The sequence below is a fragment of the Crassostrea angulata genome, chromosome 10, assembly GCF_025612915.1.
Source record: "Crassostrea angulata isolate pt1a10 chromosome 10, ASM2561291v2, whole genome shotgun sequence".
Lineage (NCBI taxonomy): Eukaryota > Metazoa > Mollusca > Bivalvia > Ostreida > Ostreidae > Magallana > Magallana angulata.
This window is the reverse complement of record NC_069120.1, coordinates 52,277,371-52,302,398: the sequence shown is the minus strand read 5'-3', so window position 1 is coordinate 52,302,398 and position 25,028 is coordinate 52,277,371. Positions and strand designations below refer to the sequence as shown.

Here is a 25,028-nt window from a genome sequence, read left to right as displayed (position 1 = left end):
TCTCACACAAACAAACAAGTGACGCACTATTTGTTCTCATTGTTCATTTATTTCAAGTGATATGTTTACTTCTGTGCACAAATTATTAAGAGGGTGTTTTTGAAAAAAAAAAACGTGTTTAATTATTATGTGGTACATAAGGCATATTGTTATATGTAACAGTTTATTTCAATGCGGAAAACAGTTTGGTGGTGGTTCTAGTTTTGGATGGATAAATCATTTAATCTAAATTCATCTGTGTAGACACTCTCATTTCATAGTCAGTGGTTCAAATCCTTTTGTGAGCACTCACTGGTCATGTAAACATGTTGGTCAGAAAAGTTTTATGTCTTTTGTTCAAATCCTCCATTTTTGATCGCAGGGGACTGGTAGACACAGACTGTTACCCGGTTGTAGAGGTTGTCTTTGTGTCTTGTAGCAGACTGACCTGTCTTGCTGTCTTGTAGGAAGTAGAGTCTAGTGGCTGTCATTGTTATGTATGTAACTTGTTACTGGGTCTCTCTCCCTGACAGGAGCCAGCCGGTCGACAATCTCAGCGGAACGCTCCAGTGGGCTCACTCATTGCTGGTGACCGAGTCGATTACCCCAGCAGTGCCAACGAGAGATTTAACCGAGAGCGACGCAAGGATTATAATGATTACATCAAGGTATCATTTAACCCACCATTAATCTCTACAGGTCTAACCTTAACCTTTGAACCCTAACCATGACCTTCGACCCTTCACAGCGTTGGTCCACAATACATATATCAATTTTCTTTCACTGATCACAAAAGTTAATGCATAGTCATTTACAGTCTGATACTAGTCTGAGTTTTCTATTTAGAATACATGTATAAGCTTAGTTCATGTTGTTATATCATCGTTATAGCTGTAGAATTGTAGATAATTGTATGTTTTTCAATGACGGACCAGATCTGATTCATTTATTAAGTACATAGAAACAATGATATTCATATGTATTTTTCTTTGATGCGAAATAAGTTGATCAAATTTGATCATGCTAAGAAATAAAACAAGATGCAGGGGTGTCTTTTTTCCGTAACTATCTCAAAAACTGAAGCCTATTATTCATAGCCCCAAGATCTGAAGAACATCCACAGGAAAAGAGAGGAAGCGATTGCTAAGATAGAATCTGATGGAATAGATATGGACAAAGTCCGAATCTTTCCTCAGGGAGAGTACGTTGAAAGGCATAAACAGCTGCAGGAGGAGTGGAGGAAAAACTTCCGAGATTTTGCTGCCAAGGTTGGTCACATGACTGGTTCTTCTGTACAATGAATTCTATGAGTTCAGTTGATTTCGGATATAAATTTGATATCTGTTCGTAAAATAAAACCCACAACTTTATACTACTGAAAAACAGAAGTACGAAATCGTGAAGAAGGACTTGCAAGAACGGGAAAGGGTCCTGGCCAGTTATAATCAGAAGGAGATTGACAATCCGACGATTCTTCCGGCGGGGGAATACAAGGAGAAACAAAAGCACCTGCAGCAGCAGTGGCGAGACGAGTGTCGGGACTATTACTTGGGGGTAATGCAGCGTGGTCTAATGTCTGAGTCGGGGCTGACACTAATAAGTATGAGTACAAAATTGGGGCTGACACTAATATGTACTAGTACAAAGTCAGGGCTGACACTAATATGTACGTCAAGTACAAAGCTGTTAACTTCTCTAACCAAAGAGGATTTTGCAGGATCCTGGTTATATGATGTGTGTATTTTGCTAGCTTAACAAAGATGCATGTTGAGTTCTTGGAGTTGTACATGCTGTAATTTTGGAGTTTTTTTGTGGAAATATACTCTGGAGCGGCAAATCAGTCTAACAGTGTTCGCAAGTCCTTTAACCCAACGCTTGCTTGTTTTGCAGTGAAGATGCATGACAACATTTAATCAACATTATCTGCTCATAAAAGTGAGTTTTAAAGAAAGGTTGAGCTTGTGTTCAGTGTGGTGAATAAAGACACGGACAGATTATAACCTTGTCTTTGTGCAGCATCCTGTGGTTCAAAGGTCAAAGGAAATATGGCGGGAGGATGAACCAGTCCATACCATTCCGCAGTCCGGCGAGTACAAAGGCCGACGCAAGAGGCTTGATGCTCAGCTCCAAAAGGAGTTTAAAGAATATCAAAGCCAGGTACTCTCCTCCAATCAAAACTCTTAAATCTGCTGCTACCATTGCAACTGATCAAACTACTCAAACTGAGGCTATGCAATACCCATGGTTCGTTTAATCTCATTACGTGTAATTGCTTTTCAGACCAGGTTCAAACAGCTCATGAAATATGGTAAAATTTAATCTAATGCATCAAGCATGACACTGTTTTTCAGATTACTTAAATGATATTCCTCCTATAGCCTCTATAGCACACAATTTCTGGTCAGACAAGCATGGTTATTTGGGGATTTGTGCCCTCATTTCTTTGCAGTCTTCATTATTTCTCAAAACTCTTATACATTTCAATGTGTACATGCCTTTGCACAGATTCTTTTATTTTTTGAGTTTGCTACAACTTTTTTGGTCCATTTTTGCTAGATTTGTTTCTGTCTTCTGTCTTCTTAGCTGTTTGCTTGAAATATCCATTATTCAGTGTATTTAAAATTTTTTAATTCATCAACCTTTTTTTTTTAATTTTCATCTTCATACTTCTTGTTACACACAAGAATGCATTAGTTTTTCCGAAACTTTAATTTGATTATTTAGGAAAATTATGAAAGGAATCTCAACCACATTCATACAATATATTGTGGTTTTTGATTTGTTAAATGAATCAAAGCTGTCCCCATGAGCTTTAGTTTTGACCTATGACCATTTTACCCAGAAAACTCCCCCTAAAGAGCGAGTAAAAGAGTTTGGATCGCAAGGGGCAGTCCTGTTTGATCCTGTATATAACAAGGATGTCAAGAATCGAATGCGTGAGGAGAGATCAAAAGATTTGAAGGATTTCCTAGAGGTAACAAAAGACACTGCTTACGATTGGCTGGCTGGTGGCGGGAACCTCCCTTACACCCAATCATACCTCATGCTTACGTAATAAAAGTTTGCTTCTCTGTCTGTGTATCTTTGTGTATTGTTACATGTATCCAAATATTTAGTTTTATATATGTAAACATGTATTATGTAGGTATAATGCACATTGTATATTATCAAGATTCATATAATAAAGGCATTGTATGATTAGAATAAAATAATATCATGTACCTAATAGTACACCTTTTTTCCCCAGATAATACATGCAAAACATTGTGATATGTTTAAATTGAGATTTCACGTTTTGTTTTTTCATTGTACACATATTTGTCAATAACAAAATACTTTATTTTGATGAAATTGTTTATTATTTTTGTTCTTGTTCAGATTGACGCAAAAGAAAACAGTATTCTTGAAAACTTTAACCCCCCAAAATACTCATTCTAGAAGCATGTTTTATCTAACTTAGTAGCCATGCAATGTAAACTCAATGCATGTGCTTGTTAAACAAATTAAACGCTTTCAATCTTAGACTTATAAATAAAACAAGTCATCAAATTTCATTTTTTCTGCCACATTTATCATAACAACATGCACAAGTCTGAACCTTATTGTTTGTGTTATAGAAGCAGGAGGCCGATCGGTTTAGGAAACAGGAGAACACTCGACCTGACAATCGGATTGGCTTCATGACTCACCTCGGGCGACCGGTCGAAGAGATGAGGGAGAAACTTGCCAAGGAGCGGCACGAGGAATATAATAAATATCTCAAAGACGTGAGTACACGTAAATTGAGATATCTCGGTCTTATGTAAAGCCATTTTATAGAGTATAACACAGGTTCCTGAGACTAAGTACTTGCATGGTATAATGATCATTTGATGATTGAAATTTGATAAATCACAATGAGACAGACCCCATAACTTACTCATTTGGCACTTTGGTTATTCAATAGACGAGATATTGAACCAAAATGAAGTGCCCAAACCAACGCAACTAAATCTTAACAAAGAAGTAGATATAGATGACTAATTTAGAAGTGTAACAGACTAACAGACAGACAATTTACTGTATCTTGTATAAGGTACAGGGTGTAGGGTGTACAGGGAACTGTGGTTATAGGGATATGAACCAGCAATCCTAATTAACTAATGACATAAAGATTGAAACAATTCTTCGGTGGTTCTAGGGATATTTACCAGCAACTCTAATAAACTAATGAAGTAGAGATTGAAGAATTTCTTAGTAAAGCATTTCATATGAATGTAACCCCACAAACCAAGGTGGCAGTGGGGTGTTTTATGTACTCTGTTTATACAAACATGTCATTACAGGGTTTTGGACTTTTTCCAGCAACATTCAGAAAAACACCTCAAATATATTGTCATCAAATGTATTTGTCATTATTGCCTCTATAATTTGAATAATTGACAAGGCTATCAGAAATTTTGTAAACTTACATGGAAAGTTAAGTGCTTTTCGTGATGTACATGATGATGTAAATGAAATATGGGTTAACTGTAAACTATACTTGATGAGACGATAGACTTTGCCTTGTCAATATTTCAATTTACCCATATAATGATGGCTTGGCAAAGTTTGGTTAAGATTATCTTGCTCTTTAAAACTTTAAAAAAAATTTGATAAATGCAGTGTTTATTTTGGTGGATCTGCCACATACATGCACTGAAAAACATAAAACGTCACTCCCTGTGTCACATGGTGTGTGGGGTTACTATATTAATGATGGGTACATGGTATGGGGAGCTTGTTTAATCATTTGCATGTGCTGTATGTCTGCTTGTTACAGAAATATATCTCACAGCCACATCAGCGCCCCCTGGAACGACCCAAGTGGGTGGACTCCAAACTCATGGAAGTAGGTTACTTACTGAGTTAGAGCGAACATTGGTAAACCAAGTGTTATGTTGCTCAACATCCAGGCCATTCAGAGACTTAAACATAAACAATGCTGCCTTTGTGTTTCATATGGATAAAACATTATAATGCAGGCTATGACAAAATGTTTGGCATCAATTCGTTAAGTATAGATTGCAACCATTATATCCTCTTTGAACAACAAGGCTTGCATGTACATTTGTCTTTGAATTAATAATGTGATATTTACTGTAGATTTATTATTTTACGTGAGTACTTAATTTCGCGATTCAACTGTTTTTCATCAAATCGCAAGAATATTAAATCTTGAACACCAAATTTTTATTATTTCTTTAATAGTTTACATTTGTACGAAAAATAAAAACGAAATTTTAATATCCGTGAGATGTGTACCCACAATTTTATACGGATATTAATTTCTTGCTTTTAATTAAGAATTTACAGTATACAAAAGAGTTAAAGTATGTAAGATATATTGTTTAATCAGATTATAAATGATAAGAAGAGGTGGGCATTTTAAAAAGTCTTTCATACATGGAATTTACATCCATGTTTGGAAGTCAATTTTGGACGTTTTTAGCCATATACTTAGCACTCGAACCAGCTTGGATAAACTGACTCATGCTATTTTCTATGAATTGTAACCATTAAGGTATCCGATGTACAGTTGAGCCAGAGAGCTCGGGATTTTTCGGGATGGGCTCGGTAGATTACGGAACTTAAAATACATTTTCAAAAAGTCGCACTATTTTTGATCTAACATAATAAACAGTAAAGAATAAACAATTGATGCATAAAGTCAAGCAATATTTTTTTTTCTTAATTTTAAAACGAGTTATTTTAACTTTTCCCCCTTACGCTGATTGTGACGTTGTGGCAGCTTTATGTCATTTGCCGTTGTATGACGTTATTTTTTCCCGCGGCGCTCTTGCAATAACGTGAAGAAAAAATTCTAATTTTTAGAGTAAAGTTTGCAGTGCACAAGTCACGTATTTCGTCGAAAAATACTGAGTAGGTCGTTCTAATCATTGATTTTGTAGATATCGTGACTGTGCATAACTTGAATTGGGGTAATCTTGTATTGTATGGCCTTATTCAATTTGTTCAATTTTTTGTATACCTAATTTCATTATACATACAGAGTGTTTCGGACCTAACATTTGTATAACGGCGTATTTGCTACTAACTATTTTCAATAAGTACCGGATTTCGTGGTTAAAATGCTTGTACACGTTTATTGTAATTATTGTGTTGAAACATCTCCTTGTTATTTTCCGTAAATAAAGTTAACAAGAGTCATATAATGAAATTTCTATTCATTGATTTATTTTTTCATCGGGATTTCAAACAATTTTCTTCTCTCGCATTTCATATTACATGTATGTGCATGAACGGTACATTTTTTCGTCTTTTTCAAATCGTTGAATTTATATCATTCATATAATACTATTGGATTCCGAATGCTTTAAAGTCAATTCGTTTCATTTTTCTGTTTACATATAAGAGCCTCGTCACCATCCAATGAAATCAAATGCTCAAAATTTGATTGACAGGTTCAGCCAGATATCCAATGTCCGATGTTATGTGTGGTATTTGTACACAAATTTTATCGTGTAAAAAATGCATGCTTATTACAACATCACAGCATCATTAATGCATGATTGATTAACATTTTGTTATATCTGTGTAAAGCATGTTGATGTATTGTGCATTCCACAATTGTACTGATACGGAAACATCGTAGTCAGACTTTATCGGCAATCTCTATTTTAAAACTGACTTAAATTTTTTGGTTGAAAAAGAATACAATTTTGAATAAAAGATAATACAATGTATATTGTTTCTACGAGTTAAAGGTTTCGAATGAATTCTAATAAAACATTTCACAAGGTTCTTGCACGCTTTGTTCGTAACGCTATACACATCTGATGTGACCCGCAATTCACGACTTCGTTGTATTAGTAACAATATTTTTTGTGCAAACATTTTGCTGAATGAAAAAAAACCAACAATTTAGATTTTTAATCCTAAAATTACAAGTTCTCAATCGTAAAGGAATTGAAAACAGGAAAATTACCAGATAACGGGAGTATGTGTTGTGCATTAAATTATGAATGCAACAGCTGACGTAAGGGGGGGGGGGGGTAAAAATCGCGTGACGTCGTCATGGTCATTGTAAAAAAAAATCGCAAAAATAAAAAAAAACATATTGATAAAGGTAATCAATTTATTTTAAAACTTTATTTTTATTAAAATATGTTAGCATTTTTTATTTGATAAATTTTATTAATGATTACACATGTTTCGTCAAAGAAAAGCAGTGTTTTACCGTGCGTGATTTGCAGCGCTAGAGTTACTTCCCCATAGTGATTTGGCGGGGGGGAAATCTATTTTTAGAAACTACATACCCTTACCTATCAAACGAGTACATAGAATATATACCTTACCAGGCATCATTTTATGGTCAATTGTACATCGGATACCTTAATTACACATTTAAATTTGAAAGAAAGTAAAATTTATGTGATTTACTATGAGATACATGAGATTTTTGACTGTGATGTATAACTGTTTTTAACAGATGCAGATATGTAGAACTTTGTGTTATGTGTTTTAGGATAATTGGCAGAAGGAAGCTGCTGGCTCAAGATCAAGGTCAGCAAAATTCTTTAATCATTGTTTTAGCAACACCACAGTTTACTGTTGTATATATATGCATCTACATCTTAATTAATATGTATGCATAACAGTTCTATCAGAGTATAGTTCATTGCACTACTTTTAGTTTTACATGGGCATTCAGTCCTCTATATTTTAATTTTAAGATCTATCATAATGGCAAATTTTGCTTGATATATACCGGTAATTATATAAGTGGAAGACATGCAGTATGTATTGTGAACTACACATAACTTATCTAAATTTTATTTGACCTTGATCTGTACAGGCCGACCAGTGACAAGCCGATCCATACTCCAACGTACGAGGAGATGCTGGACAAGAAGAGGAGAGAGGAGGCCTCCTACCGGAGATTTGATGATCCGGAGTACTCCAGGTCCGGAGCAGAGTAAGTCCAAAGGATGTACCAGTTCAATGCCTCAAATATACTAGTTCTGTACTTTATGCATACCATTTTATGAAGAAATGCTTTAGTCTGTTTATGTTAGACATAAAGAAGATCTTTTTATTTTTTACAGTCGAGGTTATGACGCTCAATACAGACGCTATGATCAGTAACTGAAGCAGGGAATTCAGAGATTTGTTTCAAGTCGGAGTAAGTTGTACTCAGTATGACAGGACTCAATCCAGCAGATCAGTTCAATAATTATATAAACACTCTCCCAATCAATTGTTTATAAGTGTGCTTTCTATTTTCAGGAGGCGACATGACAGAGATTTTTTTGTACTGTAAAGAGTGTCACATTGCGTCCATTCTGAAAGTGACTCCGTCCAGTATTATATAACCTAACACTAGTATAGACCAGAGTATTAATACAAAGCAGCAGACCAAAGCTACTGTAGATGTTACAATGACCTGTATATTTATTGATCACCGCCACTCATAGTTACTTCCCTTTAAACAGAATCTGCCTCCTTTCTCATTCCCTGATCAAACCTTGTTGTGTGGAGCTTTACGTTAATTAACTGTTTTACGTTAATCATTTGTTGGAATTTATACAGAAGTGCTGAGGTGTTATGTCTTTTTGACGTTCCACAATGGTGGGACTTTGTCTCTTACTTATGTGTGCCATAACCAGATTAAAAGGAAAACCCTATGTTAAAATCCAAAGTTTCCTAAATTATTTTCATTTGTTGAGTCCTCTAGCATTAAAATTGCACAATTCTATTTTCTTATTTTATATTATAAATTTATTATGATATGTATATATCTTGCAATTTCAGTGTATTTATTCAGTTCAATACATTTTTAAGGTATTTTGAAATATATATAATAAAAACCAGGATTCTGCTGACAGAAATCTGAATCGCATTGTATGATGATCTGTTTGTTTCTGAGTTCTTGCATGTTTACATGTCGAATGTCAATTCATTGGTGGTTAAGGACTTTGAAGTGATATTAGTATAGGAGACAGAAATGCTTTATTTATTTATAGAAATAAATATTCACATACAGGATCTTGGTCTTGTTTATCAAACAGTTCATGTAAAGCAGGGCATTTTTAATGGGATGCAATTTTCAGTCTAGAATATTATTATTTAAAAAAATTAAAGTATTCCATTAACTTTTAAAATTATGAAATATTTCCTATATACTTATTTAGTCCTCTCTGTGCTGGTTAGCACATGAGGCCGTTACCAGGGATCTCCATATTGGTCTGTCCTGTGACCTACTATATGTAGTCATTTTAAAATCCAGTTACAGTAAAACTCGGTTATAGCGAAGTCCTAGGGACCAATGGATTTACTTTGTTATATCTGTAATTCACTATATTCATGACGATTACGTAATATTAACTGTAGCGAATTAACCAGACTACAATTTTTGCTAATTTGAGGGTCAGAATGACAAAACATTTATTTGATACCTTTAAAAATCGGATTGTAAATTGAAGAATTCATGCGAAAATAAATTCATTCAAACTATTTTGTTAAATGGTTGTGCAACCACTTTTTTTACTGCAAACAAGTCGTTATAAAAGTGTTAAATTTTGTTATTGTTTACTTATATGGGACTCAAAATCAGTTCGCTATACCGGTAAATTCATTATATCCGAATTTTATAATCGTAAAATTTTACAAGGATTTCTTAAGAACTTAACCGGGGACTCAAAAAAAATTCGCTATGTACGCGAATTCGCTATATCTGTGTTCGTACTAAACGAGTTTTACTGTATACTGTTTAATATGTATGAACCTTGTGAACCTTTTTTTCATGCACACATGCATGCAAGAATCATGCTTAAAAGTTATAAAATAACAAACTTCAGACCAGAAACTAGATGGTCTTTTTCCCCTATACTTCTGTGTGCTCTCAATATAGATGTCCATTTATATTAACAATTGACGCTGGCTAGTAGGGATCAACATCTGTGTTATAGTAGTCAGATTGACCTAGACATATTCTCGTTGAATTCACAGCTTTGTTTGGAGAACTAAAGGATGAAATACATTTTGCATACCTCATCTAATGAGAAAAAAAACGTATATCTGTTGTTGTTTTTTTTGCGTGTCAAAAATTTGTGAAAATAGGGAAAATATGTATCATTTTTAATTTGCGTGAGTTATTTTTTGCAATTTTAAAAGTGTCTCATAGAAAATGATACAGGATATAATTTCTATTTTGCGATTTAAAAGAGGTTGCAAAAAACTCCCAAAAATTAGATCATTGCGAAAATTACCAGATATACGGTATGGTAGTTAATCTCAAAACCAATGGTTGAAGTTCCATCATAAAAACTGAATATGTCAAGTTGATAGAAATTACATAGAAACATAGTAATGTATAAAGGAATCATATATATATACTCCAATGACAATGTCGACTCCAATGACAATGTCAGCTCAGCTAAATTCTTTTTAATTTGGACACATCACATTTTGCTGTACAAAACGATTTTGATTTTGCAAATATCTGTAACGGGATGGGAGAAATAATGACGGACCAGACCAGGATTCGAACCTGGGCCCCCTGAATCTCTAGTCAGGTGCTCTACCAACTGAGCTATCTGGCGCCGGTATTCGAACTGGTCTGACCGTCACAGATCAAATATGATACATTGTCTGCTTGCTTGATTTTATAAATGTATTTATTCTCTGTTTTATACATAAAAATAGAATTTGATTTTTTTTTGATACAAGATTATTCTATCATCTGAAATCATCAGGTGCATGTAACATACATGTATTTATAAATATAGATAAAGCTTAAAAAATGTGCATATATCTTGAGCATATTGGCAAATACCATCATTTACATGAATGAATACTGTGATGAACAGAAAGTAATATCAGTATATAGCAATGTACATTGTATCACAAGATATGTCAGCAGTATACATTAACATTTTCAATATGGTTTGTCATGAATATTAAGCAGAGAAGTACCCATAAGCTTAAAATTACAACCTTAAGAGTTACCCTCGCAAGTATTGTAAGATAATATCACAGAATAGCCGGCGATGACTTGGGTGCAGGGTGCAATAATAATAGTTATGTACCAAAGTGTTTCATATACAGTAAAATTAGGGTCCTGTAGGGTGTTATGTTAAGTTTGTGCTGGGTTGATATACTTGTGGAAGTGCATAGATACTGGTAATAAAAGGAAGAAATCACTGGGTTTTAAAATATAAATGATAAGATATACACAAGCTGATGGACATCATAAAATCTCCGGGATGAATTTTGTTCAAATATAAGACAGGGAAGACATCTCTTCCCACAGTTGTAATTTATAATCAAAGAGATTAAAATGTGTGACTACTGATAAAGCTTTATCTGATGAAATGACTGCATCTTTATCTACATTTATCAAACCTAGCTCCTGAATACACAATACTGATATAAACATGTCATGCATCGGGCTTTAAATTTCCCTAATTAAAATAATAACAAGCGACATTATCAACGGCAACCATAGAGCACTGCATTATACTTAAATATATAAAAAACATGATAAAAAATGATTTTGGCACAAAAAAATTTGGAATGTTGATGATGGCACAAAAAGACCATACAGAGTGGGTTGAATACTTATATTGAGCCCACTTTGACTTGGTTAATCAAATAACTTTGATTCCCCATTTAGCTGTGATGTGGGGTTCTGCGAGGAAACAACATCTTTTGGTACAGAGTGTTCCCCTTGCCATTAATGAAAGTGAAAGTAGTGTTCTGTTTCACGATTTCCATGTAGGCAAATCCTCCAAAGTCACTCTCTTTTACCCAGAAAAACTTTGAAGAGCCTGATGGAACATCTTTGGCGTGAGAGTTGCTGTTGTCAGCAAAGTTTGCTGCTCCAATCACAAAGAAGTTCAGGTTAAGGCCTGGTTTGGTGATTTGTAGATGCTGAAATTATTGGAATTTAGACAATCAACAAATACTACACATAGTAGTACAGCCTATCATTGTCTGACTAAAGTCAAATACTACATGCAGGATCGAGTACAGCCTATCATTGTCTGACTATAGTCAAATACTACATGCAGGAGTACAGCCTATCATTGTCTGATTATAGTCAAATACTACAGACAAGAGTACAGCCTATCATTGTCTGACTATAGTCAAATACTACATGTAGGAGTACAACCTATCATTGTCTATTTATAGTCAAATACTACGTGTAGGAGTAGAGTTTAGAATTGCCTTATCAGACTTTACGACTGAATTACCAGCTGATATTGGCAAAAGAGAAATGGGGAAAAATATATGATATTTGGTACATGTACATGTTCTACATATACAATTACATGTATTCTATTTTAGATCTTAGCTTTACATCAAATGCAATTGATGCAGAGATTATAGATAAATCCAATACTATAAGATAATTACAATCATAAGTCAAAGTCAATTTTATCGTATTGTTGATACATATATATCAATAATAACAGACAAGATAAACAGTTGTATTTAATCAAACTTCATTATCTTAATGAATCATAGCTATTTTTGAGAGATTTTAGGTTTGGCATGACCACTTCTTTTCAACCTAATATCTTGAATCCCTGTTTATCTTATTTTCAAGTGTTTTCATTGTCCAGGTGATTTTATGATGTTGAGATTTAATTGTACTATAGTTCCTGTAAATTGTTATGTTTTGATGCAAACAAGTATCACATGTGTATTGATATATTCAGTTACCTGTAAATTGTGTACAGTTAGTTACCTGTAAATTGCGGTCATGTTAGTTACCTGTGAATTGTGTACAGTAAGTTACCTGTAAATTGTGTACAGTTTGTTACCTGTAATTTCTGTACAGTTAGTTACCTGCAAATTGTGTACAGTTAGTTATCGGCAAATTGTGTACAGTTTGTTACCTGTAAATTGTGGTCATGTTAGTTACCTGTAAATTGTGTACAGTTAGTTACCTGTAAATTGTGTACAGTTTGTTACCTGTAAATTGGGGTCATGTTAGTTACCTGTAAATTGTGGTCATGTCCACTTAGATAGACTGCGTTGTACTGTTGGAGGAGGGGCAACACTTTGTCAATCAGGCACTTGGTGGGGCCGTGTTCAGCAATGGAGTACACTGGGAAATGTCCCGCAACAAACAGGTAGTCCGCACTGAATCAAACAAATCAAACCTAATGATATCCCAGATTGTCATCCCAATAAATTTCTCATAGAAAATAACAATGACTGAACTACATGTACATGTATTAATATGAATAAGCAATAATCAATCAAAAATTGGTGTTGTCAATGATAGTAATGTTAAAGTTAAATAAATCTCATTAATTCATTTGATTTAAGTGAACAGCTCAAGAGGAACTCTAACTTTACAGACCAGTCCACTGGGCTTGGATAAAAGTTAAGATAAATTTATGCAAGTTATCTCATCAAACCAGAGATACTTGTACCAAAACAACCAGTAGACTAAGTGTTGAGAATTAAAATTGTTCCACGCTGCAAACATCATACTGTCGCGAGTCATTTTGATGTTCATAGACATAGTAAGAACAGAGAATGCACATGATGAGCTGGAGTAATGAGATCTGGAGTACCTGCTGTTTTTCATGCTCTGAGTGATCCAGGCCAGCTGGTCGTCAGCTTTATCTAGGTCCACGGGTCCATGTGGCTGATCGTGGAGAAAGTCATCACCTGTGTTCCCACAGAGCAGTACTGTGTCAATCATCAAAATCTGGACCACGCCCCCTCCTGGGATGTTATAGGACAGAGAATAGTAATAATTTGGGAATCTCCTATAAAAAGAGGGCATAGGAGCATGTGTTAGAAAACTCATTTTAAAAAAATTTTGGAACTGTACAGTATCTTAAAATATGCAGGTACATTGATGCAAATACTTGTACTATATATATAAAATATGAGAAGACTATATATTTTATACATCATATATTCCTATCAGATGACTATTGACCTCTTACCAGATTTTGGATCGTTTGGTGTACTCTATCTGGCCAGTGACGTTTCCATTGTGATCATGGTTACCAGCCACTAGATTCCAAGGAATGGAATCGAGTCCAGGCTGAACAGCAAATACTTTCTCAAACGTCTCCTACAATTTCAAATCAAACATTAGACATTTACAAACACAATTTTATATTTACAATGCATTCATTAATCTTAAATAGAATTATATTCTAATGCATTGTACATGCATGTACTTCTCACCTACCTCAAATCTTTTATCATCAGAGTTTTTTACTCCATCAAAATAGAAATTGTCCCCCAGTGCTAAGATGGCTTGTGGACCAAACTTCTTGGCCACGGTAGACATTTGCTTTGCCACGCCTACTTCTATTGCTGTGTGGTAAGGGAAACTGGGTAGGCCTCCCCAGTCCCCGAGAATCATCAGTCTTACGCTGTCCACTGCCTGACATGTTGCTGTGATTGGAAAAATATCATTGCCACTGAGATAAATTCATATTAGTTTATTCTAAAATGAGGTTTTAATTTACATATGCTGTGATGAAAGAACTTAACTTTTGCTCAAAATCATACGAAATCATAAAAAAATATGTATAAAATACCCACCGATTATAGAAAACGCAGTAACAAATCCAAACCAGCTGACAGCTGCCATCTTTATGTCATGTGATCTTTGATGTATCATGTGATACCGATTACTTATTATCAAAACCAAGTCCCAATATATTCCGGATTTTATTATACTGTTTTACATAAGGCAATCCTTAAAAAAAAATGTTTCTTTAGAAAACCGCCTGGGGGGTTCTAGACCCAGGAGGGAGGTAGGGAATTTATATTTTTTATTTTTCAAACTTGAAGTTTAACTAATTAAAAATTGGTTAAAAAAATCTCCATATAAAAAAAAATCTTTATAAGAAAAGTTATCAGAACTATATTCATTAGCAGCATTTAGATTTTCTTTCCCTTCATCAGAAGAACTTCTTTTATTTAAATCAAAAATTTCTGGCACCATTTGATTTACCTGATTTGTTTTCAATCTCAAATAATTTAATGATTTTAATGGACTGGCAAGGCCTTTTAAAACTTGTTTATAAGCCAAAACACTTTGCCTTGTTGACAATTTCACTTTGATTTTATATAAAAACCTAATTTACTGACTATTTTGAAAATGGCAATTAAGTTTAATGTCAAACTCGACAGACACTATTTCTAAGGGCTACCCAATCTAATTAAAATCAAAACAGCTGACTTTTATCAGATCCAGAGGCTACCCAGTGGGTAAAAGTTGCTGTCGATGGGAACAATAAATTACCATAGATAAAGTCCTCAGAGACAGAGAATACAATGTAGGTGTTTTTAAAAAAAAAGGACATTAAACAATATTTTCCTCTGCATAATCTGATTACCGATATATAAAACCTCTTGTAAAATTTGATGAACCTCACTAAAAACTGAACATGAATGTTTTATAAATAAATTTATTTATAAATATGAATATTCATAATGCATACTATTATGAAGGTTTTTCCCAACAATCAAATAGTCAATGAGAAGTTAATGAGAACAGATATATCACAATGTCATCACATGACCCGGTCCATGCTCACATGATCAGTCATGTGATCACTAGTAAGTTGATCAGTCTAATTATGCTGAATGAAGAGTTCACTTTGATGAATGGAATTTCTTGGAGGAGTCTTTCGCGTGATCCAGTAACAGCTGGCAGGGTGTGAATTGTTCGCCGTAGATTTGTTCATACCGCCTCATCCTGTCCACCAGTTGTCCGGCTCCGTGGAGGTCAATGTAACGGAAGGGGCCTGGAGAAGAAAGAACCAGTTTAAGGTTTGGATAGAAATATGTAACCACAATAAAAACCAAACAGAGGAAGCAACAGGTCCACTTGGAGCAGTTAAAGGCAAAATTGTCAATCAGATATAGAAATTGCACTATATAACACTATGTTGCATATAAAACAATTAACATTGCTTTGTCAAAGAGACATAACAAGAGCAGTTAAGTCTTCAGAGAAAAAAAGTTGTGAAAGGTGAATAGAAAAAATCAGTCACTTTAGAAGAATGATGTTGTCCAGCTATATACCAGTAGATAATGGGTACTTACCTCCGAAAAATGGAGGGAATCCCAGACCAAAGACAGCTCCAATATCTCCCTCCAACTGAAAAAAGAAAAGACAAAAGATATGTTTTTGTGTTTATGACAGGTTATTTAGTAATGAGTACACACAGCATGAATGTTAGATATGGAACATAAATGTACATACAGACTATTTTTGTGAGGAAGTGTAAAACTTTACTAACTAGTGTAGTAACAATATACAGTTAACAAGTTGAGTATGTAACTTATCTCATCAGTGTCCTAAAACATTGAATTTAGTGTAGACATTACTTAGTAATGTAGTAAAAGCATACAAGTTACTGTTAGTCAAGAAGTGTAAGACTTTAATGATCAGTGTAGTGTTAAAGTTAAGAAGTGTAGGACTTTTACTTACAGGTGTAGTAAGAATGCCTTCCTGTAGACACATGATGGCTTCATTGACGAATCTAGAGAACAGTCTGTACTGGTAGTCTTCTGTTGTGTTTCTGTAACCAAAATAAAAGGAGTCAAATTTCTATTCTCTAAGGGTATAAATTGGGTAGTAAATTACATGTACTGGTACATGCATATGTTCTAATTCTTTTGAAGTAAACATGATCTGAGTATCATAACATTCCAGTATACATATTTTTTGCCAGCAACAAGATAGAAGATAAATTCAAGAAACAAACATACAATTAATAAACATGTATTTAAATAAATTACTATTTAATGGAATAAGTTTTTAGTGAATTGACTGAGAAAAGAGGAGCCCCCAATGTGTACAAGGACTCTATCATCCTCCCTAACTTACGCTGAGGTGGGGGTCAGGCGGTGCTGGTTTAAGATGGCCAGGGCCTCCATGTTTTCTGTTTTCCCCTTCTTTTTACCTTTACTGGGGTCATACACAAAGCATCCTTTACCAGACTTTCTTCCTGTAAATGTATCAGTGCTAGCATAAGTCTACATGTACATGCCACATAACAACTCTGATAATGCAGAAAAACCTTAGATTACAACATTTTACATAAAAGTTTAAATTCCAGTGCATAACAGCAAAAATCAGTTGTTTTTTTTTAAATCAATCTGTGGGGTGCATTTTCACACAAGAGCTATACACAAGACTGTACAGTAAATGAAAAAGGTCAAACATCAAACACACCTAGGAGTCCAGCGGCAACCATTTCTTTCAGGACAGCTGGATCACCTCCTCCAAATCGACTTCCAAAAGCCTTCCCAAGATCCTCGGCAACATGAGCTGCCACATCAATGCCCACTTCATCAGCCAGCGTGGCCATACCCACTGGCCAGCCAAACCCTGTGGTCACCTTGTCCAGCTGCTGGGGGTTCACTCCCTCCTACAGAAAATCAAGAATACAGGGTTCAAGCATCAATGGTGTGCAATACCAACCAAAACTCTTTTCTCATTAGGTTATTAAAGTGTATTGATTCTAATTGGATGCCAGCAAGCAATACACAATAAAGCTAAGAAAAAACCCTACAACATTTAAAGAAAAATGAGCAATTCTTCTTGAGTGAATGGGACTGTTTACCTGGAGAAGTCGGACGGCCTCAGCTAACATAGGGGCCAGGATCCTGGTGGTGTAGAAGCCGGGACCGTCTCCCACAATGATTACCAGCTTCCCCTGACGGAGCCCTACATCCACAGCGGTGGCTACAAAAAGTAAATGTGTTATAATCATAATGTACAGTAAATACTTAGTCTACTGAACTACAACATAAAGGCCGAATAAAATGAATATTTAGTTTCTCAGGCCAACAATTTAAATCTATAATACAAGAGGCAGGCATTTAATTTTTTAAAACTTAAAATTGAGAATCTGCATTTATGACTTGATGCAATGGTGCATGAAAAACTAAACATATTTTTGGCTTACATGTTAATAATGAGTTGAAATTTCAAGAACTCAAAGTCAAAGGCACTACCTATATCATATGTGTACGTGAAATTACAAACTGAAAGGACATTTCCTCTTATAACATGTTATGAAGACACTAGTCAAAATTTTGCAAGTGTATTTTTCTGGTATGATCCAAGATACGATGTTTGTTGATGTTTGAAGACTGATGGGAACGCTTGATATAAATTAAATGATAACGAGTCTAAAACCTTTAACGGCCAACACGAAAATCAAAATAAGCATGATCTTACCTACTGTGTCTTTAGACGTTTCAGGTGTTGTGATAATTTCTAAAAGCTGCATTTTATCAACAGGTGAGAAGTAGTGCATTCCAATTATCTGTGAAATCAATGAGAAACTAGAATATTATCTGGATACTTTCTATCTACATTCTACATGAATACTTTCTATAAATAGTACAGAACATTCCTATATGCAATATAAACAAGAAAAGAATATTACAACGGTTTCAAATGAACAATGTTTACAGTCAAGACTTCTTTGTGATTAGAAAGACTTCTTTGTGAATACATGTAGAAAGCCTATGTATGTAATTTAGTTATCTAAAAGTATTAGATTTTATGATAAAAATTGATAATGTTTCAAGACTTTAAAATTTATACCAATTTGAATGATAACATTCAAAAGTTTTCTAGACAAGAGTTTCTCAACTTTATAAAACCATGTATATAAATGTACAATTCATCTTAGTCTTACCTTCTCTGGTCTTTTACTGGCTGTAGCTATCTTGCTGATAGGCAGAGCTGATGTGTTGGAGGCAAATACACAGTGCTCTGGAATATACTGTTTAAACAGAGAATAATGAGTCATGTTAATAACACAAAATTTTCTAAACAGTCAACAAATAAATAAACATGTGGTTTCTTTATTGATTTTAATAACTATTTTTATTTTAAGTTTTAAATAATTGAGACAGGTATTGGTTGGCTCTGAACTGTACCTGTTCGACCTCTTTGATGACGTGGTGCTTGATGTTCAGATCCTCAAACACAGCCTCAATCACCATGTCACACTTGTGGAAGTCATCGTAAGACAACGTAGCATCCAGATTGGAGTAAATTAAATCTCTCTCAAAGCTGCAAGGAGGTAATCAGAATGAAAACATGATAAAAGACTGGTGTAATGGTACAGTGTATCATTAAGAGCATGTCAATTTGCCTGCACATTTAACTGTTAAACATAATATTACTGGTACCCTGATGGGTGCACAGTGTGCTGCACTGGTATGCATAATAGATGTGATTATTGGGGATTATTTCCAGTATATTGCATAAATATCTGATAGAGAAATTACTGATTGTCTGTCCTCCTGAACATGAAACTTTGGTCTATATTTCATATACTTAAGCATTAAATAGGTATACTATACAAGGCCTGGGTCAGTATCCAGTTAGCTGGTGGCCTTACCTGGTGATCTTCCTCTTCTTTGTGTCCAGCTGGAGACCCTTGATGATTTGTTCCTCACCCCTCGCCAGCCCGGCCAGAGACATGTCCTTCAGTAACACATGCATGTTCTTGTCAATGGAGACCTGAGCTATACCAGCTCCCATCAACCCAGCACCCAGGACCCCAATTGTTCTGGAAAACACACAGATCACTCAATCGGGTACTGTTCAACCTCATATACATGTAAACTTATGTACAGGAATGTATTTATTAAACTATATCTACTCTTATTTAACCCGTTACTTACTGTGATGGACGGCTGGGGGAACCATATTTGTTCTTCTTACAGGCCGTGGTTCCATTGTATAGACCAATCAGAGCCTTGGATTCTGTAGTCATTGCCAACTCTCCAAAACACTGTTAAAATAGGTATTTTAGTACATGTACAATCTTGACATACTGTGGTTTCATCAATATTCGTTGAATACCAATTTTCGTGGATTTCGATATTAAGTTGACCCACGAAATAAAGTGTTCATTGAAGTGCGATTTTTAATAACATTTTGTATCGATAGGGTCATTAGCCACGAATTTACGTATCCTTGAAACTTTGATTTTCACTTTATCCACGAAAATTGATAATCTTGAATATTAATGAAACCACAGTATGCAGTTTTATTAGCAAGTAAAGCTGTGATGCCATTAAGGCAAACAGTTTTTATATCTTATTCATCACTTCTACAGGGTACTAACAAAGAAGAGGACACAACTAAAGCTCAGGGTGCAATTACCTTAGCCTCCATTTCATATCCGGTGGACGGATTTTCAATGCCATTTTTCACAACATCTATGATTTTAAGTGGAGCAGGATAAAGTCCCTTTGTCTTCTTCACAACTGTTTGTTTGACTTTGTCGAAAAAGTAATCTCTTGTGAAAGGCACAGCAAGCACCAAATCTATGACCTCTGTAATACAAGAAAAGAACTATATATGATATGAGTTTAATTTGGCCCCCTTAATTCCCATTTTCAAAAGTGTTTCTGGTACAATAAAATGTTATGTTATATTTTAGAAGAGTTGATGTAAATTATATATTTCACCTATTTATTTGATTTCTTTGCACTCACTGGCAGTATGTGACGTCAGGAGTGACGCTATTTCTATAATTCAATCCAAATCAGTCAAATATTGACATTTTTCTTATCTATTTACGAATGGGAAATATAGAGCGCATGCTTGAACAAGGAAATTTTTTTGTCATTTATTAGCCTTGGCTAGATACATCTCTGATTAAAATATTTTGTTTGTTCAGGCATGTGCTCTATATTTTCTGAATGAAAAACTGCTTGAAATCAAGCTGTGTTATGCTAAAAATGCAAAAATGGCGGGAAAATGTTGTCATTACGATGTCATATTTCTAAATTGTGGGCAGTTGAATCAAAATGAACATTATGTTAAAACATCACATATATATCTGTACAAAGAAAACAAAGAATTGCAGTAAAATGATGACATTCATTTTAGGGGGCCATTTCAGGCCCATATCATATAGTCCTTTAAACTACAGCATAAGATTTTGTTACCCTTATCTACTATGCATATTAAACTATGTTAATAAAACAACACCAGTAGTTTAAAAAGACAAGAAAAACATGTAGTAAATTCCTACAATCTCCTTTTTCTCTTAATTCTCATCTTATAAATCTTTTCTAGAAAACTTTCTTCTTAAGCCTCATCAATATCTTTCTTGATTTGCCTCACTCTTATACACCTTTCTCCTTTCAAACTGTTTCTTTGCTATGCATTATTTTTGTGTACATCATTCCTTCATGTAAATCCCCCATCAAACCCACTTACACTCACTACCATTTTGTATTTAATACAAAGTCACTTACTGTCCATTAACTTCTTCTTTTTGACAGGTCGTGGGTTGCTGGATGTTGCTAGCCGTCTGTAAATTACAGATGAGTATGATATTTAAAAGTACAAACATTTGAGCCACATCTATTTATAAAGTACATGTAATAGAATACAGAGGTGCTGCTTACTTGGCCTCTCCAATGGCAACGTCCTCCAGGTAAGCCAGGGTCCTGACCTCAGGGTCATCTACACCAGGGCCTATAAATAGAACAGTTCAATCGCACATAGTGAATACATATATATTTACATGATGTTATACAATACAATTCCATCAAATATTGATATTGTTTTCCACTGACTGATTTGACCTTGACCCACCTAAAGGATCTACAAGGTGGTCGACGAGGCCCAGTTTCTTGGCTTTGTCTGGTTTGATATTTTTCCCGGTCAGCACCATGTCTAGGGCAGTTTGCAGTGGTACCTGCATAATAAGAACAAAAATACTGACTAAGTGTAAAGATACTGATAAACGTTCTTGGTTGTCATATTGTGAGATAAGGCTGGGACACTGACCAGTTTTGGGAGTCTCTGAGTTCCTCCGGCACCTGGTAACAGACCCAGCATCACTTCAGGGGCACCCAGAGCTGTCTTCTTGTTCTTCACAGCAATTCTGTACTGACAGGCCAAGGCAACCTGAAAAAAAAGGGCATAGAATAAAACTACCTAATGAAAGAACAGAACTACAGTGACTGCAAGTCGAAGCAGGGTATTCATCAGCATAAAATTATCAGCTTGATACCTGATAATGACCATCTTAATGGACATAAGGATGTAAAAGCATTATAAAATTACTGTACTTTGACATCAAAATTTGACTTATTAATTTGGTTCAATGCACATGATTTAGCCAAAAGCACTCTTGGTGAAGTATGAGGCAATGAGGACGAAGGGAGACAAAAGGGCTCTAAACTAAGAATTTGCAGATATGCTATGACCTTGATTATTGTCACTGAAATTTAGTTCAAGGTCTGCACAAACTTCACCCAAAGGTCAAATATGTCTCACATACGTATTATTAGATTACTGGACAATCAGGCTAAAGTACAGACCAATAATTTTTTTGCAACATCCTAGTAATTATGACAGATTAAGAAAGATGTTGCTATTGTAACTCTTCACTGTGTTGTCACAGTATTCCTGTGCCTCACCTCCAGACCTCCTCCCAGACATGTTCCCATGATGGCAGCTACTATTGGCTTCTTGCTGTCTTCCATTTTCTGGAATAATGCCTGTCCATTTTTAGACAGCGTCTCTACTTCCTCAGCAGTTTTACAAGCTTCCAGCATCCTAAATAATAAAATCAGATTATTTGGTGTAAAAACAAAATCCATTGAAATTAATGCAGAAAATTGCAAATAAAGCCGTAAGTGACTTTTATTATGGTTGAATATGATTTCATTCAATATTTTATTTACTGAATTAAAGGTAATGTTTCTTTCCATCACTAGTACAGAACATGACATTGGAGGTGGATGTACACAACATTCAGTCCTTGAACCTACCCAATGTCTGCCCCTGCAATAAAGCAGCCTGGTTTCCCCGACTTGACGACCATGCTGTGGACATTGGGATCCCGGGTGGCCTTGTTGAAGCACTCCTCAAATTCTGTCTGGACATCTTTTGACAGAGCATTAACCTTTTAAAGACAAACAAGCAAGTTACCAGGTAACCTTAATTTCCACACCAGCATATATCAAACCATTGAAATACTCATAGCTATTTGAAAGAAGACTTGATCATCAAATCAGAATTGTAATTTTAATTCTTCATCTCTTTAATGATATTCAAAAGAACTGCACTTTAAGTTCATAATTTGTGAAATTAAACATGACAGATCAATTTATATTAGATAGCCTCCTGATGATAACCATATCAAAGGACCCTGCTTTGTCATAGGTCAATAGGATGAAAGAGACTACATGTAGTTATTTAAGAGAATGATTTTCCATGGACAAAGATTTTACAGAGATATGCTATGACATTGACCTTGGACCTAGAAACAACATGCAATGTCCCTGTCCACATGAAGTCAAGGCCAAAATGAGCCAAAGATATGAGGGATTGAAATCTGGACAACAATTTTACACATGAAATCTGCTATGGACTTGGCCATTGTGCTAGCAGCTTGTTTAAATCCAAATGACATAACCTTTACTTAAATATGCTCTGTGGGTGATGTACGTTACAGATCGGGCAAAGAAGAAAGTAAATGCTTCAGACAAGAATTTTAGAAAGAGATCTGCTTAAAAGCTTAGAAAATGAGTTCAAGGTCACTCAACACCCTTTATGCATGAGCATTCTTTTGGTTATGCATGGGCCAAATTGTCCCAAAGTGGGAACGTAGTTATCTGGACAGGAATTTTTAGAGATCTGCTATGATCTTGACCATGGACCTAAAAACTGCACATCCCGTAACCATGAACCAAATTTTCAATCTTACCTTTGAATCTGGCGTGTCAAATGTAATTACAGCAACATCATCTTTAATTTCATATTTAAGATGCTCTAAATAAAAAAGTAAATGAATAGAACATGTTATCATCAATCACTGTATGGTACAGTTGACCTTCGATATCTCGAACACCCACTGGCGTCGGAAGCAAATTGAAAGTGGGGGGGGGGCTAGACTAATCCTCAGAAATATTGAGGAAAAAAAACGAAATCATGGAAATCCTAATCCGTGGGGGGTGGGGGGAGTTTACCCTTGATATTGTTGAAGTTTTTAAACATTCGAGATAACAAAGTTTGACTGTATAATTGAACAATTCAGTTGAAAGTAGAATTATTTTCAGAGTAGTTCTCAACAGTGTGTTCTTACTTTGTAAACCTGCTGTCGTGCTGAACCAATTTCTTTGTGCTATAAAAGAGAACAATACCATTACAGCAAAGAATGCATCATCATTTCTCTCTCTCTCTCTAATCATAATTCTCTTATTTTGTCTGGTATATTGATAAGAAAATAAATGGAGAATATCATTTATAGTAAAAAAGAAGTAAATGAACAAAAAATAGTATATTAATGATACGATAAAGAATAATTCTAAATAATTTTAATATTTGATTAAAAGGCAGAATTAATTTTTTTGACAGTTTCCATTGAAAGCCTTATCAACTAGACAGTTGCTTTACAATCATTTGTAATAATAAAATGTAATCATACTTTTCTTTGCCTTAAATTTAATCTAACAAAGAAGTTTCAATTTTTTTTTTCGATGAAAAGTGTTGGAAAACTGAAAATTTTAGGTGTTTTAAAAAATAGTTTAAATTGTAAACATGATTGAACAGCATACTTTCAAAATATGTAGCTTTTTGAAATTGCTACATATAACCATGGTAGCTTGAATAGCTTAAGCTTTAGAGCAAAATAATGAGATATTGTGCATGACCTGATTACTTTGAATAAAATACATGTGTCATGTTCATTATAATTTCAATCAACGTCATAATTATCTAATGGACTAAAATATTTTTAAAGTAACCTTGGAGGTCATTCGCATTGCAAAAAATATGTAAGTGGGGTAGAGGTGAGTTTCTTTCCCCCCAAAATAAGTAATCAGTTGCTTATCGTCCTTAAAACCTTTTACCTAGTATGCATGGACTCCGTAACCGTGTAAATTTCACGGCTTTTAAAAACGAGCTTGCCATTCTTTTTCACGAAGTTGCCGGCTGCTGATCTTTGGACTTAAATCATTAGCACCCAAGATTTTAGTCAATGTTTGCAAAAATGCTTTCCTACCAAACGCGTAAATAACCC

At 34.8% G+C, this 25,028-nt stretch overlaps 3 protein-coding genes across 13 annotated transcripts in view; 1 reads left to right on the top strand and 2 right to left on the bottom strand.

Moving 5' to 3' along the window:
• The window catches only part of LOC128164612 (trichohyalin-like), a 29,090-nt gene extending 20,084 nt beyond the window's left edge, over positions 1-9,006 (top strand). For all 11 annotated transcript variants that reach the window (XM_052828540.1, XM_052828544.1, XM_052828548.1 and 8 more), the window contains 11 exons: positions 513-647; positions 1,077-1,247; positions 1,366-1,533; positions 1,996-2,136; positions 2,822-2,953; positions 3,597-3,746; positions 4,781-4,849; positions 7,487-7,524; positions 7,817-7,936; positions 8,067-8,143; positions 8,248-9,006. In XM_052828540.1, the coding sequence (XP_052684500.1) occupies positions 513-647; positions 1,077-1,247; positions 1,366-1,533; positions 1,996-2,136; positions 2,822-2,953; positions 3,597-3,746; positions 4,781-4,849; positions 7,487-7,524; positions 7,817-7,936; positions 8,067-8,106 (1,164 nt within the window). In that variant the 3' untranslated portion in view covers positions 8,107-8,143; positions 8,248-9,006. The remainder of the gene's footprint in view (positions 1-512; positions 648-1,076; positions 1,248-1,365; positions 1,534-1,995; positions 2,137-2,821; positions 2,954-3,596; positions 3,747-4,780; positions 4,850-7,486; positions 7,525-7,816; positions 7,937-8,066; positions 8,144-8,247) is intronic.
• Positions 9,007-10,619: 1,613 nt separating this feature from the next.
• Positions 10,620-14,620, bottom strand: LOC128164614 (tartrate-resistant acid phosphatase type 5-like). The gene is made up of 6 exons (XM_052828552.1): positions 14,542-14,620; positions 14,183-14,391; positions 13,932-14,062; positions 13,551-13,748; positions 12,966-13,110; positions 10,620-11,892 (listed from the first exon to the last, which is right to left on the bottom strand). Exons 1-6 carry the CDS (start codon positions 14,618-14,620, stop codon positions 11,632-11,634), a joined length of 1,023 nt encoding a protein of 340 aa, XP_052684512.1. The 3' UTR covers positions 10,620-11,631.
• Positions 14,621-15,395: 775 nt separating this feature from the next.
• LOC128165173 (trifunctional enzyme subunit alpha, mitochondrial-like) lies at positions 15,396-24,995 on the bottom strand. Its single transcript, XM_052829421.1, has 21 exons — positions 24,859-24,995; positions 24,093-24,131; positions 23,715-23,779; positions 22,777-22,910; positions 22,423-22,561; positions 21,788-21,907; positions 21,593-21,695; positions 21,403-21,472; positions 21,250-21,305; positions 20,147-20,319; positions 19,663-19,772; positions 19,377-19,547; positions 18,910-19,045; positions 18,666-18,752; positions 18,200-18,287; positions 17,580-17,701; positions 17,189-17,384; positions 16,841-16,961; positions 16,442-16,532; positions 16,054-16,108; positions 15,396-15,752 (listed from the first exon to the last, which is right to left on the bottom strand). Exons 1-21 carry the CDS (start codon positions 24,917-24,919, stop codon positions 15,601-15,603), a joined length of 2,289 nt encoding a protein of 762 aa, XP_052685381.1. The 5' UTR covers positions 24,920-24,995; the 3' UTR covers positions 15,396-15,600.
• Positions 24,996-25,028: the final 33 nt, after the last annotated feature.

Coding starts and splice junctions, on each gene's coding strand:
- LOC128164614 (XM_052828552.1), bottom strand. CDS start 14,620: ATGATACATCAAAGATCACATGACATAAAGATGGCAGCTGTCAGCTGG. Junction 14,063..14,182: donor CTGATGATAAAAGATTTGAG/GTAGGTGAGAAG, acceptor TTGAAATTGTAG/GAGACGTTTGAGAAAGTATT. Junction 13,111..13,550: donor CAGAGCATGAAAAACAGCAG/GTACTCCAGATC, acceptor TGTTTGATTCAG/TGCGGACTACCTGTTTGTTG.
- LOC128165173 (XM_052829421.1), bottom strand. CDS start 24,919: ATGGCAAGCTCGTTTTTAAAAGCCGTGAAATTTACACGGTTACGGAGT. Junction 21,908..22,422: donor GTCTGGGAGGAGGTCTGGAG/GTGAGGCACAGG, acceptor CTTTTTTTTCAG/GTTGCCTTGGCCTGTCAGTA. Junction 17,385..17,579: donor AGGCCGTCCGACTTCTCCAG/GTAAACAGTCCC, acceptor GATTTTCTGTAG/GAGGGAGTGAACCCCCAGCA.